Here is a 15,488-nt window from a genome sequence, read left to right as displayed (position 1 = left end):
ACAATCAGGAATTATCAACACAAGAATTAAAACTAACTTAGAGACAAAATCTTGAAGTAAAAATAACTTTCAATTAAGTAATCAAGACAATACATTATGAAATGGAAATTACAATCAATACTATACAAGGATTCCCGAAAGCTTCTAATCCGAACATCAACAGACCTTAAGTCCTAGCTAAGAAGCCTGACAAAGCTGATGATGAAGAAAAACAGGAAGAAGACGATATTAAGTCATCTTCTTCTTCCTACTCTCGATAGCCAAACAGAAATGGTGAGTCCGGATGAATCGCTCTTGCTGGGCGGAGAGCTTCAGCCTTTCCTCCTCCAATCGCTCCAGATTGCGATGGTAGTCCATATAGAATAACAGAAGGGTGGTCAGTACCTCCTTGGGATAGAGGTCCCATATCTCCTCAGGAAGTGGCTGTGACAATGCCATTCTGCTGCCACTCCGGGCACAACTTAGCGCCATAATTGAAAGTGTTTGGTAGTTCAAAAACATGTTGTATCGGACCATTGTGGTTGTTTTTGAAAGAAGAAGTAATGAAGATAAGTGTGTGAGAAGAATTGATGGAAAGACTGATGTGAATGGCTGCTTATATAGGCAAAAGAGAATGCCAGGAGACGCAAAGAAATTGAATTGCTGGACAGGATAGAAATTACTTCTACCTCGTCTCCTCTAGACTTTGAAAAAGAATAACATTCATTTGGAAAAGAGGAATCATGGTTTAAAAAAAAAACCCGCAACAAGAAAACAAGAAATAGTGGACTGTTCAAGTACAAATACCCATTATACCTAATCATAGTGACTATTAATCTTCCACTTCTACATAATTCTAGTGCGAACTTGAGACTGTTATCAATTTGATTCACAGATTAAGCCAAGTAGGATTAGACTGAAGAAATTAGAAACCTTAGACCTATACCAGAAACTTAACAGTCATCAGAAGCTGAGTTATAGACTTCAGAACTTAATCATCAGAACGTGTAACTAGAACTTGTCCTCAGAATTTGTGCAATAATGACACAATGACTGTTTATCTAAAATAACATAGACCACCACAGAAATTTTCATCATTCAGATGGAGTGATTAGTGTGTGCATTAAGCTAAATAACAGACAAAGAGTAAAGTCTGATTCACTTCAGTACATCTTAGAAATAAAGCATAACTAAAATTTTGCTAAAGAGCTGTCATTGTCCTGAAACCTACTGATGAATGAGTTCATGCTTGAGTCCACCTCAACTGTTTTGTGCTAATTTTATGCATCTTTTGAAATTCTATTTTACAGTGGCTTCTCAGTGTAAGTGAGTCACGACTGTGTATCAGAATTTATGCTATTATCAGAGTATTCTCCAGGAATCATAGAGTGTGAAAAGTCACCAAGAAAATATTTTGCTTTTCTAATGCATATCTACTTAATACCAGCAATGCACTTGGGTCGTCCCTTCCACATTTTTACTCTAGATCTCAAAGGAGTACCTGATTTTATTCTTTGATCTTTTTGCTTTTTCTTTTGATAAGTGAGGTTTATCAGCACTTAGTACATTCAGCAGTTTTACTAGTATCAGAACTTAACAGATGAGTAGCATTATTCTAATTTGTGACTTAGTAATAAGATATACAAAGTAAACTTAACTAAGCTCAATTATCAGAATTTGCTAGTGTCATAGGGTTTCCACTGAAATAATTACTTCTTACATGGAATCATTTGTTTATTGAAGACTACTAGGTCAGTATCTAGCACAGTTATCCTCATAGGATTGAATAGGTACTTAAACAGACATATCACTTATCAGAGTTTAGAAACATATATCAGACAACAGTCAGTACTTAAAGACATTTATCAATTAAGCACAGAATACACAATGAGATTAATTCTGTAAATACTGAGCATAAAGTCTGATAACACAGAACAAGACTAAGCAGATTTAGAGAAAGAACCTGAAACCATTCCAAGTTCATTTACCAATCTTGTAAAAGTAGCTTCACACAATGGTTTTGTGAAGATATTTGCTAGTTGTTGATCTGTGGGAACAAAATGCAATTCTACTATACCTTCATCCACATGTTCCCTGATGAAGTGGTACCTGATGCTGATGTGCTTTGTCATTGAGTGTTGAACTGGATTACCTGTCATAGCAATAACACTTTGATTATTACAGTAAATAGGGATTTTGAAATATGTTAACCCATAATCCAGTAACTGATTCTTCATCCAAAGAATCTGTGCACAACAGCTTCCTGCAGTAATATACTCTGCTTCTGCAGTTGATGTGGAAATTGACTTTTGTTTCTTGCTGTACCAAGAAACCAATCTGCCTTCAAGAAATTGGCAGCTTCCACTTGTGCTTTTCCTGTCAATTTTGCAACCTGCAAAATCTGCATCTGAGTAACCTATTAATTTAAAATCTGATTTTCTAGGATACCATAATCCCAGAGCAGCTGTTCCTTTAAGATACTTAAAGATTCTTTTTACAGCTGTTAAGTGAGGTTCTCTTGGATCTGCTTGAAATCTTGCACAAAGATAGGTAGCATACATGATATCAGGTCTACTAGCAGTTAGATAGAGTAGAGAGCCAATCATACCTCTGTAGTCAGTAATATCTACTGATTTACCGGTATCCTTATCCAGTTTTGTCGCAGTGGCCATTGGAGTGGATGCACTTGAACAATCTTGCATTCCAAATTTCTTCAGCAAGTTTCTGGTGTACTTGGTTTGACAAATAAAAGTGCCTTCCTCATTCTGCTTGACTTGAAGGCCCAGAAAATAGCTAAGTTCCCCCATCATACTCATCTGATATCTTGACTGCATTAGTTTGGCAAACTTTTTGCAAAGTTTGTCATTTGTAGATCCAAAAATGATATCATCAACATAAATCTGGACCAGAAGTAAGTCCTTTCCATGGTTGAGGTAGAACAGTGTTTTGTCTATTGTCCCTCGGTTGAATCCACTTTCCAGAAGAAACTGAGCTAAAGTCTCATACCATGCTCTAGGAGCTTGCTTAAGTCCATAAAGTGCTTTGTCAAGCCTGTAGACATAATCTGGATGTTTGGTATCTACAAAACCTGGAGGTTGTTCAACATATACCTCCTCCTCCAATTCTCCATTGAGAAAAGCACTTTTCACATCCATTTGAAAGACAGTAAACTTTTTGTGAGCAGCATAAGCCAAGAATATCCTTATGGCTTCTAACCTAGCAACTGGTGCAAATGTTTCATCATAATCAATTCCCTCCTGTTGAGAATATCCTTTTGCAACCAGCCTTGCCTTATTCCTTGTAATTATGCCATCACTGTCACTTTTGTTTCTGAATACCCACTTTGTACCAATAACAGATCTATTCTTTGGTCTTGGCACTAGGGTCCAGACTTTGTTTCTTTCAAATTCATTCAACTCTTCCTGCATTGCTTGCACCCAATCAGCATCTTGAAGAGCTTCTTCCACTTTTTTTGGCTCATTCTGAGAGAGAAAAGAATTGTAAAGACATTCATTTGAAGTACCTGTTCTAATTCTGACACCTGCATCAGGATTTCCAATTATCAAATCAGGTGTATGTGATTTTGTCCACTTCCTTGCAGATGGAAGGTTTTCTCTAGAACTGGATGCTCCCCCAAGATCCATGCTATTTTCATTTTCATTTTCTGATGCTCCCCCTGAAACTATGCTCTCTGAGTTGGATTCTTCAGTATTTAGATTTTCAGCACTATCAGAACTTAGCTTATCAGAACTTGAAGAGCCAGATGTATGTTCTGATGTTTCTTGAGATGTGGTAGGATCATGAGTATGCTCCCCCTGCATAGGTGCATCTTCCTTTGACGTAGTCTCCACAGTTTCAATAACATCAGAGTTTAATCCATCAGAGTTTACAGTATCAGGACTTAGACTATCAGGATTTTCTGTATCAGAATTTGAGTCTTCATTTTCAAATCTCAGCTGATCATGGTCAATGAAATCTTCAAGACCAGTAATCTTTTTGTCATCAAAAGAGACATTGATAGATTTCATGACCACTTTGTTCTCAAATTATAGACTCTGAAGGCTTTTGTGGAAAGTGGATATCCAACAAAGATTCCTTCATCAGCTTTTAGATCAAACTTTGATAGCTGTTCAAGATGAGTCTTGAGAATAAAACACTTGCATCCAAATACATGAAAATATTTCAGATTTGGCTTCTTTTTCTTCACCATCTCATATGGTGTTTTTCCATGCTTGTTAATGAGTGTTACATTTTGAGTAAAACAAGCAGTCTGCACAGCTTCAGCCCAGAAATAGGTTGGAAGCTTTGCTTCTTCAAGCATTGTACATGCAGCTTCAATGAGAGTTCTATTCTTCCTTTCAACAACTCCATTTTGCTGTGGAGTTCCAGGAGCAGAAAATTCCTGCTTTATTCCATGGCTTTTGCAGAACTCTTCCATTATCAAATTCTTGAACTCAGTGCCATTATCACTCCTTAAAACTTTCACAGAATCTTTGACCATTTTATCCAGATGTTTGATATGATCAATCAAGGTTGATGCAGTTTCACTTTTTGTATGCAAGAAATACACCCATGTGTATCTGGTGAACTCATCCACTATGACCAACGCATACTTCTTCTTTACAATAGACATGACATTTACTGGACCAAATAGATCAACATGTATTAGATGATAAGGCTCAAGAATTGATGATTCAGTCTTGCTCTTGAATGAAGATTTTCTTTGTTTGGCTTTCTGACATGAATCACAAAGACCATCAGGAGCAAAATACTGTGTTTGGCAATCCTCTCACAAGATCTTTCTTGACCAGTTCATTTATATTGTTGAAATTTAAATGAGAGAGTTTCTTATGCCAATTCCAGCTTTCTTCAATTGATGCTCTACTCATTAGACAGATTGCAGAACCATCAGTACTTGTTGAAAGCTAGCTTCATAATGTTACCACGCCTGTATCCTTTCAGAACAACTTTGCCTTTAGATTTACTCACAATTTCACAGTGTTCTTCAAAGAAATCAACATGATAACCTCTGTCACAGATTTGACTTATACTCAGTAGGTTGTGTTTAAGTCCTGAGACTAGAGCTACTTGTTTAATTATGACATTTCCAAGATTGATATTGCCATATCCCAAATGTTTTCCAATGTTGCCATCTCCATAAGAAACACTTGGGCCAGCTTTCTCCACAAAGTCTGATAGCAGGGCCTTATTTCCAGTCATATGTCCTGAACATCCACTGTCCAGAACTAGAATATTTTTCCAGTTGCCCTGCAATCACAAAGACCACTAATTATTAATTTTAAGGACCCCAGACTTGCTTGGATCCTTTGGCCTTATTAAGTTTGTTAACATTGCAGCGGATTTAGCATCAGAGTTTATGTTAACATTTTTCCTTATCAGAACTTACACTATCAGACTTTGAAGCAGAATTTACACTAGAAGGGAACAATGGAAACTTTCTTCAAAGAAGGTTTTATTGATAATAATCATAGTACAAACTATGATATTCCTTACAAGTATAAATGGAATGCCATAAACTACCACAATGAAAAGGATTTTGTGGTTTGTATCTAACAGACTGACTCTTAACTCCTGATTTTGAAGGTAAGGAGTTAATATTCTTATTCTTCCTGCAAAAAGAAGCCAGATGGTTAGAACTTCCACAGTTATGACATGTTTTCCTAGGAGCATCAGGAACAGGTTTATAATCATTGCTTTTATTCACACCTTCCTTTCCATTCCTATTTTTCCTAGGTGATTTTACCTTGTTTGCATTCTTGACATCTTTCAGCTTATGCTTAAGCTGCTTCTTTGTCATTAAGCCTATGTTCACTTCAGCTGTCTTTTCCTGTTTTAGTTTGTCAGAAGTTAATTCTTTGTAACTTCTGATTTTCATTTTCAGACTTTACAGTTACAAACTTAACAGGTTTTAACTTTGGCTTTTGCTTATCAACAGACTTAATTTCTTCAGTTCCTTTATCTTCTTATCTTCTCCATAACCTAAGCCCTCTTTCCAGTTTCCACTACTTAGCAAATTTTGAGTTGTTTTGCCAGAGTTAGTCCAAGTCCTGATAATCTCTCTTTCCTTTTCTAACTCAGTTTTTAGAGATTCATTTAATTTTAGCACTTCATTCCTAACATAAAAAGCATCATCTCTATCCTTCTGAGTTTGATGGAACATGACTAACTCTTTTTCTAAGAAATCATTTCTTTTCTTAAATGCAAGATTTTCAGAAGTTAATCTTTCACATGTTAAAGTTTGATCTCTATAGCTAACAAACATGGTTTTAAGATATCTTCTCAACTCATTAATATCATCAGTATGAAAAGCATAAGTAGTCTGAGGTACCTTTGTTTCAGCAGCTTCAGAACTGCTCTCAGCACTTTCTTTATCAGCATTTGCCATCAATGCATAGTTTTCCTCACTTTCAGAGTCTGAGGTGTCTGTCCAGCTTTTCTGCTTTGTGACAAGAGCCTTGCCTTTGTCACCCTTTACCTTCTTGCAGTCAGGAGATATGTGGCCTTTCTCACCACAGTTATAGCATTTAACATTGGTGTAATCTCCTCTGTCAGACTTTCCTCCTCTGCCTTCAGATCTTCTGAAATTCTTCTTATCAGAACTTATGCCTTTCCTGGAAAACTTCTTTCCCTTCCTGAACTTCCTGTATGCAATCTTTGTGATTCCTTTCACCATAAGAGCACACAGCTTCATCATCTCCTCATCAGCATCAGTCTCAGGCAAGCTTTCAGAATCTGAGTCATCATCACTCTCAGAACTTGATGACTCAGTATCAGACTTTATGAAAAGAGCTTTACCCTTGTCTTTCTTTGAGGAAGCTGCTTTGGGGAATTCTTCTTCAGCCTTAAGAGCAACTGTCCTTGACTTTCCTCCTTTCCTCTTGCTTCTTTGTTCCATCTCCAGCTCATGAGTCTTGAGCATTCCATAGATTTCGTCAAGAGTTGTTTCATCAAGATTGTAGTTGTCTCTTATTGTCGTTGCCTTCAAATCCCAGCATTCAGGAAGAGCTAACAGGAACTTAAGGTTTGAATCTTCAAGATCATACTCTTTATCAACCAATGACAAATCATTCAAAAGTTTGACAAATCTATCATATAAATCATTCAATGACTCATTAGTCTTTGAGTCAAAGTGTTCATACTCTTGAGTGAGTATTGTCTTCCTGTTCTTCTTAATTGTGTCAGTTCCCTGACACCTTGTTTCCAGAGCATCCCATATCTCCTTAGCAGTCTTGCAGTTGATTACCCTGTTTGACATTACATTATCAATGGCACTATGCAGTAAGTGTCGTACCTTAGCATCCTTAGCAATTGATGCTATGTCTTCAGCAGTATAATCACTCTTCTCCTTTGGTACGGTCTTTGCTGCTTCACCTGCAACTGCAACAGCGAGTTGGTTGGTTTGTGAGGGCCTTCCTTGATTCTATCAAGGTATTCTGGATCTGTTGCTTCCAGGAACATGGTCATCCTTACCTTCCATATGGGATATTCAGATGGTCTCAGTATGGGAACTCTGATGGTCTCATACCGACTCTGAATTTGTGTCTTTGGTGGTTCCTCAGTTTTGGTAGGCTTAGTTGGAGTTTCTGTGTCCGACATGATTGTGTTTGGATCTTTAACTGTATGTATGTTAACAGATAGGCTCTGATACCAATTGTTAGGTCACACACACACAAGGGGGTGAATACAGTGTATAGTACACTCAAATCGAACTTTAAGAACTTAAGTAACAGAAAACAAACTTTATTGAAACAATAACTCTGTTACAGTATGGAACTGTTACCTCTCAGTGATGAACAAATATCACGAGAGCTGCTAGGGTTACAATGAATAATCTTCTCTAATAATGATAACACTTATAGTGTAAACCCTATGTCTGTGTTTATATACTACACAGTTACAAGATAATCGCTAATTGATATGGAATATATTCTGCTTCCTAAAATATATCAATCAGATATCTTTTCTTCCAAGTATTCCATTCTTTACAGAATTCCTTCTTCATGCATATCTCTTCTTATGTTTATCTTGATCTTCTTTCCTTTAATCAGCTACTGTCCTTATCTGATTGTCCTTCAGCACTTAAGTTCTGATATCTATCTTCTGATGATTATCTCCTGATAACATAAGTACTGATATCCTTAAGTCCTGACTTCCAGTATAAGTACTGATCAACAGTTAAGTACTGATTTATCCTGTTCATAAGATCTGAAAGCTAAACATAAACATATTAGCCATGACATTATCAAATATATCCAACAACCTCTTTTCAAGATTTAATTATTTTATTTTCTTCTCTCTTTAATATCCTCAATAATTCATCTTTAACAGCTAATCAATTTTTTTAGCATTCTCATATTCAAGCAACTGCATCTCTAAGGAATTATCATTTTTAACCCCAGTATTTTCCTTTTGAAGAGACTTCAAAGTGACATGCAAGTTGTACAATTGAGAAGACATATCATTGATAGTTTCTTGACATTCACCCTTACCTAACCTAGAAAGATCAATTATAATTACCTGACGGTTGCTTGAGTATACTTCTGAATCATTATCTTTTGTCATGAGAGACAGATCTAGAAATTTTTTTTTAAATCTTGAATTTGGGCTTCTTCCTCTTTATTCACCATGGTTGATTGAATCGGCTTCAAGATCTTTAAACCTTCTATTTGTTGAAGGCTTGCTCTAATACCAATTATTATTCACTAACAATCAACTTATGTTAATTTGTAAAATGGGGGATTGAATACAAATTAAAAATTTCATGTTAATTTGTATTTGGGAGATGAAACATGAACACAAATGTTATAAATTTTCAGGTGGTTTGTTTTTCGACTTGCCACCTGATGTTTATTTGAAGAATAATATGTTACAATTACAAATGTAATCTCATAACTGCGGTTTACAGTGTTTCACACAGATGAAGATATATCTCTCTCAAGCTCTCTGAAAAAGTAAAACCTATTTCTTAAATGAAACATCTGCTACTACTTGGTTTATATATCACCAAGTTACAATATTTGCTAGACAATGTATAACATAGTCTTCGTGGTCCAACAAGTTTGCTTCTTCATTCTCTTTCTCGTGACGTTTGACAAATGAGGCTGGATTGTATCATGCTATTTTGCTTTTAATATCCCTCTAATATGTCTTGCATGAAAATTGAATGTTTCTTCTTCTTCAACATCCAAGATCACATGCAAAGTTTATCTTGGCTTCTCACTTTCTTTCATGAGATTCCCATCTGCTCATGTGCTGTGACAGTCGTAGGTTTTGACCATTGCCACATCACTATCAGTAGTTATGTATCTTCTTAGTCATTGATAGCCACTAGCTACAAAATTCTTTATCAATTAGAAGTCTTTTCCTACGACTTTCCTTAGCCATTGATATTCACATGTTTAGTAGTTGATGGGCCGATATAGATTGCAGTTGATGCTTATCCTTCATTTAGCGACTGATGACTCAATTCACTTGATCTAAATTACACGACATCAAATATTTACACTTAAGCACCCTATTCTAAATTATCCATTGAGTCAACATGACTTCTAAATGAATAACTGCATTACTACATGTTTACAGAATTCTCTTAGAAAATGTTACAACAATCCTATCAATTGATGGACTACTCCTTTAATGACTATCCCTTAGGTTGATTAGTCATAGAAGGTTACAAATTGCCTTAACATAATTATGCAATGTGATTTGTTTATCATCAGGATTTAGGCTTGATTTCTAACAATTATTTGGGTATTTTACTTATCATGAAATTTTACAAATTATATCTACATAAGCTATAAGTAGAAAGTAGAGAAATGCTAAATTTCGTCCTAACTTATCTTCCTTCAATATTATAATTAATCTTGAACATTATAATTTTCAGTTTTATAATTTATTTTGATTACTTTATTTCAATAATTTATGTTTATTTTATTTTTAAATCTTAAATTTGTAACTTAAGATTTATGTATTAATTAAAAATTTTTATTAATTTTTTATACAAATAGTTTTTAAGGAAAATGTGCATAACAAAGATTAATTCTTATTTTCATTTTATTTTTTTATGTATTTAAATTTAAGTTTATATATGTTATTTCAAATATTAACTCAAATTTAATGTTAAAAGTTATAAACATATCGCTAACATATAAGTAAATTTAATCAAATACCTAAATAACTCATAGCTAATAATTTAATTACAATTATAATATGTGTATATATATATTGTTACTTAGTAGAAGTTTGACTAATATCATCATAAATATATATACATTGTACTTAATTCGATATTATTTTTTATTTGCCCTAGATTTGTTATGAACCTGTTTATTTTGCTAATAACGAGGAATTTGAATAAAAAAAGAAAAGATTATATGAATATTTTTTCATTCAGATAGTTCTAACAATGACAGTTTGGCGAAAATTTTATTTTTTAGAATAAAGGTTAATGAAGATAATAATGATTTCTTGGTTGTAATTCAACTATTTATGCAGATTTTGATGCTGAAAACTGACAAATAGGAAATTAGTTAGCCTGTTTTTGTAGGAAAAACATGATCATACCTCAATTTCAATTTTAGTCAATTTTGGTTGTGTTTGGTATTGCTGTTGCAGACAGCAACGGTAGCTTTTCGCTGAAAAACAGTTAAAAAACTGTTTGGTAAAATTTAAAAGCTACTTTTCGGAAAAATATTTTGGCCTAAAAGCTGTTGTTAGAGAAAATAAGTCCCCCTATACTTTTAGAAAAAGCTGTTTTTCATTGCGGGAAGCAGATGCTGATTTCACCATCAAACCTTACCAAAAGTATCATTATTTTTAATTTTTGCATCAAAACATATATGTATCAAAAAAATTACCAAACAGTCATTTGATTTTTACAACAACACTTTTTTCAACCGCACTTTTTCTAACAGCACAACAATTTTTAACAGGAATCTCAAACAGAGCCTTTCCTCTAAGATAAACCAAACAATACATGATATTAAAATTTTAGTATTTATGTTTATGTTGATTACACACGACACTAAAGTTCACAAATGGGAAAATGGGAAAATATATGTATGATATTTATGTTAGTTTTTTAAATTATTCATTGGATACAATACATGATACGAAATATACAAAAAAATTTATTTTCTTTTCAAATTTAGTATTTATAATATATAAATGCACATTTATAAATAAACAAATAAATATTTGCATAATGTAAATATGATTTGAACAATTTATTTAATATATTTTGTAAAATTTTACCTTCATATATTATATTTTCAATTATTATATTTATATTTGATTCTACACAAAAATACCAAAAAAATCACGAACCGAAAAATTGACACATTTAACTTGTTTTTCATTAAATGATATCATAATAATCAATTTCTTAAAATTGACAAACTTTGACCAGTTTAACTGTTTCGGTCAAATGTGTAACTATATAATTCAACCCATAATTACAAAATTTAAGGTACTAACCCGTTTTTTATATTCAACATGTACAAATGTTAAAACCTTGAAATTCTCTCAATCTTAAAACAGTCTCCCTATCATTTTTGAGGGACTTCCATCGCCTTTCACCGCTGGAAAGCCACCATCTATTCTTCTTTTTATTATTTTTAGTTATCTCTTGTTAATTTTCAATAATTTCCCTATTTATTTGGATTTTGATTGTCTCTCCTTGTGAGAGATTGGTTTTATTTGATTTTTTTGCAGTTCATGATATCCGAGATTACAGATTTGCGAAATTTTCATGGTGTTGATTAAATAATAAAGGTTTTCATGGTGATGCATTTGTGGTCGATTGCTTAAAACAACAGTTGGAGAATTACATCATATACATATCACTTCAAAAAAGTCGCTTGGTTGCCTATTAAGAAGAAATGATTCAACAACGATATAATTATATATTTGTTCAATTTCGGTTATAGTGTAGATGCTATATGACTTTTTATTATTGAATTATTTTTATTTTTCAAAAAAAAACATGTACACATGTTTTCTCGAAATTAATTTTGGAAGCTTTACTATCACAGCTGTTATTTGTTTTTCCTGCTATCGGAGCATCATCCATAATATGTTCATTATATAAGAACAGTTCTTTGTAATGTACTTAGTTAGGTTTATCACATTTTTTATAGTTTGTTATGTACGTATATGTACAAGTATATATGGGTAAATCCAAATAACCGTCTCATTTGAGCTTTAGCTTCAAAGTGTATCTTTACCTAATTACCGCGTTTGAGATTATTGTTTCGTGTTTGGTAAATTCTAAAATCTGCTGTCCGGAAAAGCGTTTTTGGTCTAAAAGCTGCTATTAGCTAAAACATATCCTTCCATGCAAGAAGTATCTTGCAGTTCATCACCAAACCTTCTCAAAAATATTATTTTTATATATTATATTTCAAAATATGAATAAATTAAAAAAATTAACAAACAATTATCTAATTTTCCTGAGTACACTTTTCTAACCAACACTTTTTCTCATATCACAGCAGTTTTCAACAACACTTACAAACATAGCCTTAATTTCAGATGTTTTCTCTCTTTATTATTTTTAAATTTGACGCTTGACTTATTTGCTCAAATTTTTAAAGCGCTTTGACCCTGTAGTAAAATTAATTTTTTTTAATAAACTTGACTTATTTGTGCATATTTCAAAGTATTTTGACCCGTAAAAGTAATATTCTTAATAATTTTTTCTGAATAAAAGTATTTAACTTGTATTAAAATTCACAAAAATAATTATTTTAATTTTTTTACTGTAAAAATACTTTAAATTACATGATAAAATATAAAGTTTGTAGACGTTTGTTTTTAATTCCCTGAAAAATCAATAGGAGGCAGTCGGTTAATCAAAGTGCAGGAGCAGGTGGTGCGCTGGGTCCAAAAGCTGAACCCCTGTCCGGCTGTCCTGATAAACAAATCAAATTCCAAACCACACCAAATTTTACATAGCTGTGCCCTCCACCGATCAATTCTCAGGTAAAGCCCCTAATTACTACTCAATTACTACTAATTCCTCTACTCCTACTAATTTTCATTTTCTTCTCCTCATCAGATCACAACTTATTCAGATTATTCACTCCTCCTTTTTCGACTTCTCGTATCACACCTCAGGTAATCTCTTTCGACTTCGACTCGGCAATTTTTTGATTAACCTGAATTTGGTTATCGAAATCGAAGAGTATTTAGTACAAGTCAGTATATATAGGTTCTTCTATTATAATGTGCAACTGGTATACATATGTATGTAATAATCGTGTAATTGATGACATGTGATGTTGCTATTTACTCTACCAGTATAGCATTTTCAGGAAGTATATAATTGGTGATAATAATATATCGATAGCTCTGTGTATTATTACTTATGATTTTGTGATTCCAGTCTCTGCAAGGTTTGCGCTCGTACCTGTAGTCTAGTCATCTCGGAGGAGGCCGTTTTTTTAAAATCCAGAAACCAACTCCGACACTATAAATTATGAAATTTAGAAAGCAGATCCAAACAAAACTATAAAACACATATAAAAAATGAAGGCATTACCTAAGTTCTGATACGAGAGCGTCTCTCACCTCTTGTCTTTTATTTTCTTTAATTTAATATTTTCCTCAGAACTATATCCTGTATTGTTACAGAATCAGTAAGTGCGATAGATGTTAATTTAATGCCTATATTATATATATATGAATTTTGCTTGACACATTCTTTTAACTAACGATTGGAGTTGAGAAACTTGAATGCAGTAAATGGAGGCTGGAAGACAAGTGTTCACTGTAGATCTTCTCGAGAGATATGCAGCCAAAGGACATGGAGTTATCACTTGTATGGCAGCTGGAAATGATGTCATTGTTTTAGGAACTAGTAAAGGTTGGGTTATTAGACACGATTTCGGAGTTGGACATTCTTCTGGTATGATGCTATACATTAATATTACCCCTCTATTATCAATTTAAATCACACAATTTACTGCTATTTCACAAATTCATTGTTTGTGCACATATATATCGTCTGGAGGAGATTTAGTTCCACACACTGATGGTTCCTTTGAGAGACAGAGAGGAGAAGATAGAGGTTGACTATTTTTTTAGCATTTATGGAAGAAGAATAATAAAAAATAGTGTGCGAGTTGGGATAAAAGAAGGCCTCATTAGATCAAAGTTGGTTGTTATATATTAATTAAATTCCAATGCATTATTAACATATTCTCTTTTAAACCATCACACATTTATACCACTTCCTGGACTTTAGAATACTATTTTCCCTCTCAACTAATACCTGGCTCATAGAAAACATGTTACTGAATGACGTGGTGTAGCATTAAATCCCGCTTTGTAGCTTGTCGGAAATCTTAGTGTGTGCTTGTGGTTAAATTGTTCCGCTAAATGATGCTAATTGAAACTTTTTTTCGAATGAGATTCTGCATTTGAGTATGTCAATTGCTTTTTTGTGTATTTATTTGGGGGAAGATTGTCTTAAGAGTTACTGTACTATAAACCTGTTTGTTCAACTTATTTCTGTTTCAAGGCCCTCCCGCTTAGGATCTCTCATTACTTTCTCTAATATTAACTGCCTAGATATGATCTATCTGCGGGTGTGGGTCGACCTGGTGAACAATCCATTCACAGCGTTTTTGTTGATCCTGGGGGGTGCCATTGTATTGCCACTGTGGTGGGCAATGGCGGTGCTGATACATTCTACATGCATGCAAAATGGACTAAACCACGAATCTTAAACAAAATGAAAGGTCTTGTGGTGAATGCTGTTGCCTGGAATAGGCAACAAATAACAGAAGGTAAATTTCTTTGTTACCTGTAATAAATTACTCTACGTATCTCGCATAACGAACTAAGCCATTGAATATATACATGCAACATCTTTTCAGCTTCGACAAGGGAGGTGATTCTCGGGACCGACAATGGTCAATTACATGAAATTGCTGTTGATGAGAAAGATAAAAGGGAAAAGTATATAAAGTTCCTTTTTGAACTTGCCGAATTACCAGAAGCTTTCAAAGACCTACAGGTATGTATCTTCCCCTACCTGTTTTCTTGAAAACACTATGTGTAATGACTGTTCATTGTGCTCTATGAACTTGGTTGTTAAGAGTTGTGCTTTCGGATTTGGTTGTGAAGAATATGAGTCGTGATACTTTTTAAGAAACAGGAACTCAGATCTTGGAAGATTTCAAACTAGTTTACTTGCTTATTTATCTAATCGAGTTATATTGTCTTTTCAATTTCTATCTGCAGATGGAAACCGCTAGCACAAGCAGTGGAACCAGATACTATGTGATGGCTGTTACCCCTACACGGCTCTATTCCTTTACAGGGATAGGATTACTAGAGGTGAATTCCTGTCTACATCTATTTCCTTCTGGTTTTCCAGTTTGTGTACTATCACTCAGTTGCCCAAACAAACTAAACAAACAATTACTATTACTCTGTTTAGACCTGATGGGTTATCCGCTTCCTCTCCCTCTTTCAAAGGGAGG

General features: G+C 33.9%; 1 protein-coding gene across 1 annotated transcript; it reads left to right on the top strand.

Moving 5' to 3' along the window:
* Positions 1–13,743: 13,743 nt before the first annotated feature.
* LOC141660430 (vacuolar sorting protein 18-like) lies at positions 13,744–15,451 on the top strand. The gene is made up of 6 exons (XM_074467412.1): positions 13,744–13,906; positions 14,464–14,494; positions 14,572–14,789; positions 14,880–15,019; positions 15,247–15,342; positions 15,446–15,451. The coding sequence occupies exons 1-6, from the start codon at positions 13,744–13,746 to the stop codon at positions 15,449–15,451; spliced, it is 654 nt and encodes a 217-aa protein (XP_074323513.1).
* The last annotated feature ends 37 nt before the right edge of the window (positions 15,452–15,488 follow it).

This window comes from Apium graveolens, chromosome 5, assembly GCF_009905375.1.
Source record: "Apium graveolens cultivar Ventura chromosome 5, ASM990537v1, whole genome shotgun sequence".
In the NCBI taxonomy this organism is placed as follows: domain Eukaryota; kingdom Viridiplantae; phylum Streptophyta; class Magnoliopsida; order Apiales; family Apiaceae; genus Apium; species Apium graveolens.
This window is presented reverse-complemented; position numbering and strand designations above follow the sequence as displayed.